At 26.9% G+C, this 10,972-nt stretch overlaps 3 protein-coding genes across 3 annotated transcripts; 2 read left to right on the forward strand and 1 right to left on the reverse strand.

Annotated features, from left to right (window-relative positions):
• Positions 1–51: 51 nt before the first annotated feature.
• On the reverse strand, positions 52–3,274 carry LOC122520682 (vacuolar protein sorting-associated protein 52 homolog). Its single transcript, XM_043640888.1, has 9 exons — positions 2,890–3,274; positions 2,621–2,796; positions 2,154–2,535; positions 1,905–2,087; positions 1,713–1,838; positions 1,424–1,608; positions 1,266–1,350; positions 991–1,194; positions 52–897 (listed from the first exon to the last, which is right to left on the reverse strand). The coding sequence occupies exons 1-9, from the start codon at positions 3,118–3,120 to the stop codon at positions 472–474; spliced, it is 1,998 nt and encodes a 665-aa protein (XP_043496823.1). The 5' UTR covers positions 3,121–3,274; the 3' UTR covers positions 52–471.
• A 208-nt stretch (positions 3,275–3,482) lies between these two features.
• LOC122520683 lies at positions 3,483–8,358 on the forward strand. The gene is made up of 10 exons (XM_043640889.1): positions 3,483–3,574; positions 4,195–4,465; positions 4,555–4,761; positions 4,843–5,400; positions 5,510–5,679; positions 6,533–6,611; positions 6,733–7,059; positions 7,133–7,638; positions 7,737–7,954; positions 8,041–8,358. The coding sequence occupies exons 2-10, from the start codon at positions 4,265–4,267 to the stop codon at positions 8,304–8,306; spliced, it is 2,532 nt and encodes an 843-aa protein (XP_043496824.1). The 5' UTR covers positions 3,483–3,574; positions 4,195–4,264; the 3' UTR covers positions 8,307–8,358.
• Positions 8,359–8,485: 127 nt separating this feature from the next.
• On the forward strand, positions 8,486–10,921 carry LOC122520685 (ankyrin repeat, SAM and basic leucine zipper domain-containing protein 1). Its single transcript, XM_043640891.1, has 9 exons — positions 8,486–8,879; positions 9,008–9,110; positions 9,232–9,354; positions 9,419–9,539; positions 9,619–9,724; positions 9,842–9,976; positions 10,035–10,375; positions 10,453–10,675; positions 10,753–10,921. The coding sequence occupies exons 1-9, from the start codon at positions 8,853–8,855 to the stop codon at positions 10,891–10,893; spliced, it is 1,320 nt and encodes a 439-aa protein (XP_043496826.1). The 5' UTR covers positions 8,486–8,852; the 3' UTR covers positions 10,894–10,921.
• The last annotated feature ends 51 nt before the right edge of the window (positions 10,922–10,972 follow it).

The following is a 10,972-nucleotide window of genomic DNA, read 5'->3' on the forward strand; positions in this document are numbered from 1 at the left end:
TTTACGTGTACGTATAAAATGTAGCATATAATCAGGGGTGAACTACAAAAATTCACTTCTAACGGTGCCTTTTATTTGAAAAAGAGAAAAAGTATTAAAATAGAATACTTGGACAGGCAATAGAAACAGCTACTAATCTAACGAACGTGTACGATAATTGTATCGATCATTTTGGAATAAAAATTTAATTTATATAAAAAATGAATGTTGATCATGATCATAAATTATTCAGTGTTTTAGGCACTTATTATAATTATATACATATTATTCTATATAAATACATAATCGATAGAGATAACGCATGTTTGTGCATATATCATAAAAATGTATTGATATAAGATTATTACTTTATAAATAAATGTACAGAACCCTTTTTCATTAAATTTATACATTTCTTATTAACAGTGAAATACAACACACGAATCATTTATGACTGATACTTATATATCAATACATAAATTCATTGCAGATCTAATAATTTGTTTTATATTTCTTAACTTCAACCATTATATGATGTATGTTAGTAAGTTTCGTTCGAGCATTTGGTGGTAATATTTTATGAAATCTATTATAATATTGCACTAATTGAGTCATTGCACGTTGAACTAATGCATTTCCAATGACTAGATTTGGAAACGATTTTAATATCTCGTCGTTGATATTTTTTAAAGAACGTTGCCAGGTATCTGTAAAATATTGTACAAGAGCTAATGCTTTACCTTCTTGTCTTTTCAAATCTTCATCTTGATTTTTCTCTATAAAATTTTCCGATTCCTTAATTAATTGAATGATACCATCGAAATATTGATTTAATACTGCTTCGACATATTCGGAAGAACGTGCATTTAATTGTTCTCGAAAGCTTTCTGCTTCTTTAGAATTGTCTCGTGTTCTTTCCTAAAAAATAAATAAAAAACATGCATTTTATTAAGGAATAAATTATTATCAAATAATATTAAAATATTGAAAACAAATTTTTGTTTTTCTTACTATAAGAACACTCAACACTAAGTCATAGTTATTGATAAGAAAGATTAATTGATTAATTCTGCTTGGAAAAATAGATGCCATTCTTAATAAGAAACATTGAACAGCTTCTCTAAGTTCTGCCAATAATTGTGTTACACCTTCACAAGGAAATCCCTCGACTATGCTGACCATTGCTGCACTAAACTCAGCATACCTCCTTGTTATCTGAAACGATGTTATTTTAATTTATCTACTTCTTTGATTAAACAGTAATTTCTCTGTTAACATTAACTTACATAATGTGGGCCAGTCTCTTTATTAAATTTTGATGGATCACAATCTTTTATACTTTGAATATTCAATTGAAAAATGAACTCAAATCTGAAAATATATATATATATATATAAGTTCGTATTATTGTTAAAAATAATTGTAATAGATTGCAATTGATTACCTTGGCCATATAATTTTTGTCAAATGATCCCAATATTTATCTAACGCTGGAACTGCTCTTTTGTGACACGTTAATTGATAACGCATTACCAAATGTAAACATAAAAATAATGCTATAGTATCATAACAATCATCTACAAATGATTGCAAATTCTTCGACACAAGATTTAATGTCTTCTCCATGACCTGCAAGAATCATTATAATTATAAAGCAACAAATAGTTACAAGTCATTATTAATTATGCACATAATTGTATACAAGAATTTGTCGTTATAAAAAATTAATTTACCTTATTAAAAATTCTCATAGCTTCATTACCGTTAACTTTAAAAAATTCAGTTAAAAATAAATATTCTCTACAAGCATTGTCGACAACTGCATATTGTTCACTTCTAAATAAAGCTTCGTAGTGATACTGAAAATTCAAAATAAATTATATTCGTTTATATTCAAAATTTTATAAAATAAATCTAAAACGAACCCTGATATTAGAAGCTGTAAGTGGAACAATGATAGAAGCTTCTAATTCTGTAGTAAGAACTGCATCTCTAGTGTTTATAGAAAAAACAGTTCCTCTATGTTTCAATGTAGATTTGTGAAATAGACTATGTCTTGCTGTATCTTCGATTCCCATTAAATCATCTTTAGTTGGTTTTTCTTCGAACTAAAAGAAAATAAGAGAACGATAAGTGTTATTATTTCATTTTATTTGAAATCGAAATTTTCTTACCTGTAATTTCATTAATTTAGACGAATACGCTTTAAAATATGAGTAATATATTTTACTCATAGTATCTACATATTCTTCACAAATTTCATCAGCCACATCATCTTTATTAGCTAAAATAAATTCATAAAAAAACTTATACTTCAGCATACTATTTTGTAATATTTGATAATTTGCCATTGGTTTTCTAAACCTATAAATTTGTTCTAACAAGTAATGTCTGATTTTTGTCATCGCTTTAACTTTTAATTTTTCCAATATATCTTGTACATCTATACAAGATTTTGCCTTCGTACTTTGTTCCCTTACAAAATTAATTTTATAATTCAATATTTGTAACTGTGCTAAAAATTCTTTGTCCATCACAGAACAGTCCATAATTCCGCTAAAGCAAAACAAGATTACTAAAAACTTTAATTTATAATTATATAATTTTAATAATAAGATAATTAAGTATAATATTTGTTTACATTATAAGAGCTTCAGAGACAGTCATATCTTCGATGAATTGACTTAAAGGTCCTCGTATTGCTTGTCGATTTGATAATTGTTGGCTCATAGCGACAGACTTTCTTTGTAATGAAAGTATCTCTGAACTGATACTTCCAAGATCTTTTTGAAAGCACATAAGCATTGACTCCATTTCCTATAAAAGAAAACATTAAAATAAATAAAATTTACATAAAACAAGAACATAAAAGTACATATGTTTACGTAATCAAATAGCATTAAATTTAACCTCCAGAATGTTATCGCATGCAGTAATTTGATCATGTAAATTCGCTATATTCTGGCTCTCCTTGATATAATCTTGTATAGATTTATTTTCGACCTCTTTTAATTCCTCCTCAATTTGTTCAGAATACTGACGAAGATCCATACCAGTTTTAAGTACTTCTTGTACAACATCATCACCAAGATCTTGAGGTAACTGTACTTGGTTATCGATAATATCCATTTCTATCGACATTTTGATTAAAAAGAAAAGTCTTTAACAATAATTATTATTCGTTAAAATCTATTAAAACATGTCACTTCTTTAATCAACTGATATATGTTAACCACAAAATGAAATAATAATGCATTCGAATAATATTGTTAATATTCTATCAATATTAGGATTGTAATGATTATTTAGCAACACAACACAATTTACACATATTAATTATTATCATTTCTTTCATATAATTAACATTTATTATTATCATTGTAAAGAATAAAAACCACTATGTATCTCTTCTTTGATGTCAACAAAAGTTAATGATGAATTCTTCTTGATGACATCGTCAAAGATTGGAACTCGAATGTATCTGGAGGAATTTATGACGTCATCTAGTCAAGTCAGGTCCGCCAACGCAGTCACACGTAGCTTTAAACTTTCTTTTTTTTCTCTCATTATTCATCAATAATACGTAAAGAATGCGGTAAGTTAGTAACGCTTATTAACATTTACATCGATTCTCTAGACAAACTTTTTCATTTTTTCTTTTATTAATTTAATGTAACTTCTGGTGGTTTTTGGTAGGTTATGAAATTAATTATTCCTATTGTTATATACGATCCCGTTTATATTGTTAATAACGCTCCAATAGCAACATGCTATCAATTTTGACAGTAGATCAATTAGGAGCATGAAATTTTTAATGCGTTGATATTCAGTAATTGTAATGTATTTAAGGTGTATTTTAAATAAAAATATTTTTATATTATTTATTGCTTGATTTCTGGATTAATAGGATGTATAATAATTTTTTAAAAAACAGTCATGTGTATTGTGAATTCTAAATTTATTATTTATTTCGCGTAAAATAAATAAGTATCTTTAATCCAATTAATGATAAATGATTATTATCTATAAGATTGAATTTATAGAAACGTTTGTGTTACTTCTTCGAACGTTTTAACTAACTGTAAAAAGGACTTCTATCTAACCTATAAAACAATGTGTGTTCTAATTTCAACTAGGTATATAATTATATCTATTATCATAATTATTGACATGAATTATTGAAAATTGAATTCTAAGTATATGTTTGTGTTTTAGATAAACGAAGAAAGTTAATGAAAAGGGGAAATGCTAAAGGAATTATCCAAATGGGTGTCACAAAACCATTATGGCCCAGCATAGGCAACAGCAAAACGAATTTTTATCACTATGTGATGTTTTGTTTAATATAATTTCCCTTGTATCATATTTTTGTGACATCGTGTTTGATTTTGCAATGGTTTATACACTCGCTTATCATTCGGTAGGACCACCTACCGTTTTCCCCTTAAGTATTACTTTTATAACAACTTCTTTGCTTGCGTGCCAGGTATATGATTTAATACAAACAATATTATAAAAACAAAATATTCTTTTACATTATCATGTTATTTATTTGATTATGTTATTTATTTATAGATAGTTAGCATACGTTGGTATTTATGGGGTGTAAGAGGTAAATTAATAGATAATGATACAACCAGAGATAGTAATGTAAGTCCATGCAAAAAGACTGGTAACTGGACTTTTGGTTGTGTATTATTTCTTCATACAACACAAGCTGGAGTACTTTGGAGATATTGTAAATTGTTTATTCCAGTTGATTTAGCTTACGTTAAACACGAGGTAAATTATAATTAATAAATTATTATGATATCTAGTAATATAGTTGTTTCATATTTTTACATCACATTTAAATTTATTTAGGTGCGAGAGTTGTGTGTATTGCGTCTTGTACATGCATTCTGCGAAGCTGCACCTATGTTACTATTACAACTATATTTATTATCTATTGGAATTAATGACAACTTAGGTATAGAAAATGAAAAACTAAAAAGTGGTGAAGTGAATGACAGTGAACAGTTAACTAAATTAACAGCAGTTTCGGCTGGACTATCCTTGTGGAATGTTTGTTGGGCGGTAGCTAGTTTTAGTAAAAGTGCAGCACGTCTGCGCAATATAGAACGTTTGGTACTTACATGGTTGGGTGTATTAGCTCAATTATTTTGGCGCCTTGGAACAGTAAGTGCTAGAGTTGGAGCATTAGTTGTATATGCATCGCTTTATGGTGGACAATGGCTATTAATTGTAATGGCACTTCATTGGCTTACTATGTTAATGTGGTTATTGCTCACACCTGATGGACTCTTCCATGTAGGTGAGCGTCTCCCAATGACGAGAAAAAGTATTCTAGCCTCTATGTTGGCATTTATTTATATATTTGCATATGTTAATCTACATGAGACCAATCATCGCCAAAAAATGGTGAGTGGAAGTATTCAATCTTATTATTTAATTTCAATAAGATATTTTTATTTTTTTTATATGTAAAGTAACAAGAAATATGTCTTTTAAAAACTAAATGTTTGCATAGGTAATATTTTATACCGTAATGTTATTGGAAAACAGTTTACTTACTGGAGTATGGGCTGTAGGCATAAATAGAAGTGATCTTCATCTCCATCAACCAAATCCAGTAAATTTAATACTTACGCTTGTAGCATTATTTTTTAGTGGTATGTTCTTCATGGCAATGTATTATAGGTAAGCATTTATTATAATCCTTTATACCTTTTTTTTCATTTGCTTTTATGAAATTATAGAACTAAGATAAACTAACTTTATCGTGAAACAATACATGGTCTATTTTTTTGTTCCAAGATTTCTATAGAGCTTAAGACTCTCTTTACTTTTTTCTAGATATAACTCTTTCTTGGTTTGGATGGGTACAAGTTGAATGTGCAAAGGACACTGAATATTTGAGCAAAGTATTTATTACTTTATAAATTGTGATAAAAAATAACTAGTCTTGCAATTCATATGTATGTTTTATAATTGACGAATTTGAATAATTTTATGTCTTCTTTATTATGTTTGTCGTTAGCTTTCTAGCTGTTTTATTGTTGCCTTGTTTTTTTATTTATTTCAATTAATTATGTCCAAGAAAATATTAATTGTACTTTTTTTTTTAAATGATGAAATTGATTTATAATACTTATGCTCTGTGTGTAAATTATAGGAAATCCTTATCATATAATTAATTGTTGCACTTGTCTGGATCTACCTGCATATCACAGATCAAAAAATTGTGATCTTGCTTATCCAAATGGCTTATATTTTTTTATCAACTCCATCCATACTATTTTATTCATAATGCATGTACATATAGATAATAATGTTTGTTTTATGTATGTTGATCGTCTAAATAATCTTCACATTTTATATAGAAATAGATATATATATATATATATTTTTTGTATGCATATAAATCTTGATTTTTGTGTTTTTGCTTGAAGCAGTTCATGCGCATGCATCAAATATTATGATCACTGTTATTAAAAATACAATATCAAGACTTTATTTCTAATCGTGTAAAACACTTGATCTATGTTTACAGATTTTTTCATATAAGAAAATTAACATATGAAGTTGGTGGTAGAATGACTACTTCAAATCTTGCAATTATGTCTAACCAGGTTTGTAATTTATTCAAAATTCAAGTATTGTTAATAATATAGAGTATAAATATATTAGTATATATAATATAATTAAATTTATATATATATTTTTATTTTCTTTATCTTTTTGAATGTATAGGAAAATCAAGAAGAAAGAAATACAGACCATGTAAAGGAAAAAAAAATTAATAAAAATGTAGCAACAAGAAGAGTAAAATTGAATAATAGTGGTATACCTGGTGTATTTAATTGTCGCTTTTCTAATGCAGCAGTAGTAAATCCAAATCGTAAAAAGAAAAAGCCTACTACATTTGTACCTCCACCACCTCCACAGGATCAATCTACATCTACTGTAAGTCCTACTACTGCAGGTGAAGATACTAAACAGTGGCTTAATGGAAACAATGGACATCAACAAATAATACCATTTTGGAAAAAAGCTGCATCCTTTTCCAACGTCTTGCAGGTAAAATAATAATATTAAATAGTTTATTTTATTATATTTGACAAAGAATAATTAAAACGTTATTTCAAAACAGAGCGACAATTCGAATATACAAAAAAATACAATTGAAACAGAGACGGGTAGTTCGTTGAGTGTAAATTTGATACGAGAAAAATTAAGGCAAAAGAAGCAGCAACAACTTCGCGAGCTTAAAGCTATACAAGAAGAGATCAAAGAAGGAAAATTATTTCCACCATTGTCAGCGTCTCCATCTACATTTTCGTCTTCTCCATCAGTATTAAATCAACAGCCACCGCCAAGTAAGAAGTTGCATACTTCTCCAAACACTATATTATTTACATCACCTTCGTTGGTATCTGATGGAGATGAAGGTGTTGCATTAACATCATGGCCACCAGTTAAAATGCATTGTTTATTACCACCACCACCAGTATCGCCGTATCATTCTAATTCCCATTCCTCAAGTTTATGGAAAGTATCACAAAGGGATAAAGCTAATGTTCCAGAAATTTTGTTAGCACCTAGATGTCTTCCCATACATTGTGCTCATTGGACACCTCCCAGTCATCTTAATCACAGGTAATTTATGAATTATTTATCATTGTTATTATAATTAATATAATAAAGATATGCAGTCAAAATTTAATTTCATATTTATATTTAAAAATATATAAAAGCCGGAATGGGAAAGGAGAGAGTTCCAAAGATGAAAGCGAAGAAGGTGAAATCAGCGATATGGAAGGTAGTCAAGTATCATTACCTAGAAGCTATACACTCCCTCGGGAATTTAAATATTATCATTCCACTAATATGCTTAGAGATAAAGAACGATGTGGTGGTCCTAGTAAAGTACAACCATCTAGATTTTATTTACCTTCTACTTACAGTTCTGATGGTTAGTAGTCTTATATACATCATCTGCATATATATGTATTTGTTTAATTAAAAACTATTTAATATTGTATATTATTTTATTTTTAGGAGATGTAGATAGTGCAGATAATGAGGAGGAAACAGACTCTGAATTACAAATTGTTATAAAGGAAGGTCACAATTGTAGTTCTGATAGAACACAGCAAAGAAAATATCCACAAAAAAATAATGACGGAACAGACTTATCTAGCAATAATTGTGATGCTTCTACTGAGATTGCGATATCTAATAATTCTCATCATAATAATTTATATGGTATTCTAAGACCAAATCAACTTTTCAAAGCTAGGGTCAAACATGAAACAAAATTATAAAACGTGTCTCTAAGTGAATAATTAAAGTAATTCGATCAGTGAAAAAATTTGATAAAAAATTAATTAATTTTAGAATTAATCAATAACAATATTTTAATATTATTATTTTAAAATTATCTAAAATGAATTTAAAGATTTTCAATTATTGACAGTTTATTTATATAAAAATATTCAAATAGATTTCTAATTAAATAGTCAATAATTGAATGATTTAAAGAATTTGTAATTTCTTTTTTTGTTAACATTTTTATGATATCAATTGTATTCTATCGCAAGAAATAAATAGAAAAAAATTTTTGATATATAACCATGAACACGTGTGAGTTCATTTAAATTTCCCGGGTTAATTCATTGCAAAAATGTCAACAATAAGTGGCGCCAACGGTTAAGCAAAAAGAATAGTAGTAGGTACAAAATTCTATTGTCTGTATTAATTTACCTTGTTTACAATATAATCTTATAAGAAAGAATGCAAACAAATGAATGTGTAATACGAATACTTATATAGTGAAGGAAAGTTCTTACTGTCATTACTATTGAAAAAAAATGACGGAAATACAACTTGTAGATGAGGTAATAAGCACTTGTTTCAATTTGAAATATTGAATATATTAAATTTTAATATTATATTTATATAAATAATTATTTTAACTATTCTTCATTGGTATTAATGACTAAATTGTAAATATTTTTATGCATAGAATATAAATATACGAAATTGGCATTCCATTAAAGACGAGCAAAATGTTTTGGTAAATGCATGTAAGGAAGGACAATTAAATATAATTGAAGAGCACCTTAAAGGTAATTACTATATTAAATGAAGTGATTACGTGTTATAAATAAAATTCCACTGATTTTTGTCCTTTTTATTTTCTTTAAGTAATTATTAATGAATCCATTCTCTTTGTTTAAATATATTTAGACAATGATATAAATGATGTGTTAAATACCGGTTGGACTCTACTTTTACATGCTGCATCATTTTGTAATATTGAATTAATCAAATATCTTTTGGAACGTGGAGCTGATGCTAATAAAAATAAAGGTATTAAATAATTTTGTTAATGGCATTATATACTCTGTTATTTAATCCTTGAAATATAATTTAGATGGATTTACACCATTAATGGCATTATGCAATTCTACAAATGGATCAACAGCAGAATGTTCCACCTGTTTATCTCTATTAATTAAAGCATCAGATTCTGTAGATGTAGTTGATAATCACAAGTAAAGATACTGTGCTAAATCTTCTTATAATAATTATAATAATATCAAATAAATATAATATATTATGCTATTTTAATAGGCAAACAGCTTTAATGTACGCTTGTAAAACAAAGGATGTAGAAAATATTAAGGTATTACTAAAGCATGTACTATATATTGATATTCAGGATAATGAAGGTTATACCGTAAGTTTTGTTGTAATTATAAATAAAATTAATCATCCTTAGTGTCTTATATTATTATATATATATATGAAACAATTAGCTAAAATAGTATTTTAATATGCTTTATACTTTCTTCAGGCCTTGATGTACGCTGTCTTAAAGAATAATGTAGAAATAGTAAAATTACTTCTTGATTATAAGGCTAATCCCTTAATTAAAAATAATGCTGGTGACACTGCTAAAGATTTAGCAGAAATAAAAGAATACAAGGAGGTATATAATTACGTTAAATTTTGTATTTAACAACTAATTAATCTAGTAAATATTTCAGATTTCTATGCTATTCAAGGGAGATGATTATTTTACAATTACATATACAACATCCAGAATTAGTAAATGGGAACATTTATTTTTTAAATTGAATCCTACTAAAGATCAGGTTGTTAACATCAATATACTAAATGTTTTGAATGCAATAGAACTACATTACTATATTAACCATTTTCAAGGAATGGACTTTCAAACATTTTTAAAGTTAACAGAACAAGATCTTATTAATTTAAAAATGGACATTAGTATCCATAGAGATCGACTTTTAAAGTATTTGAATTATTTTCATTGCTTACCATGGGATCATTCCACCTTAAAAGAAATGATACGTCATTATAAAGAGTATAATTAAAATTAATTTAAATTAATAACAATTTAATTGTATCATCTCTTTTATTAAAAAATTACTCATTTTTCAGATGTAGAGGCATGATTGAAATTATGGCTTTAATGGCACGACAAATTCTGATTATGACTTCTACTTTTCACTTTATACGATTAAATATAGATAATGATTTTTTTGATGATATATTTGCCGATGATATACAAACATTTGAATATATAGAAAAAATTAAAAGCATTGAAGAAACAGTTGTTACTCTAAAAAATAGACTTTTGCATATAAAAACTGTTGCAGATGAGGTAAACAAAAAATATATTTTTAAAATATATTTTACATTAACTGTTATAATTAATATAAGTTAATTTTTAAATTATAGATGAACGTAAAAAATTCTTTAAAAGTACCTCCCTGTTACATTGGACCAAAAGTAGTTAAAAAAAGTTACTTCAAACCTATTATATTGAGTATGCTATTAGTTTATGGAATATATTTTATTAAAGTAAGAATTTGCAAGTAAAGTACCATCGATAATAACCAGGAAAAAAGTTATCAGTATATACTTACATTATCTTTTTTTTATTATATGCTATTAAAGT

This window comes from Polistes fuscatus, unplaced genomic scaffold, assembly GCF_010416935.1.
Source record: "Polistes fuscatus isolate 324 unplaced genomic scaffold, CU_Pfus_HIC Scaffold4, whole genome shotgun sequence".
Lineage (NCBI taxonomy): Eukaryota > Metazoa > Arthropoda > Insecta > Hymenoptera > Vespidae > Polistes > Polistes fuscatus.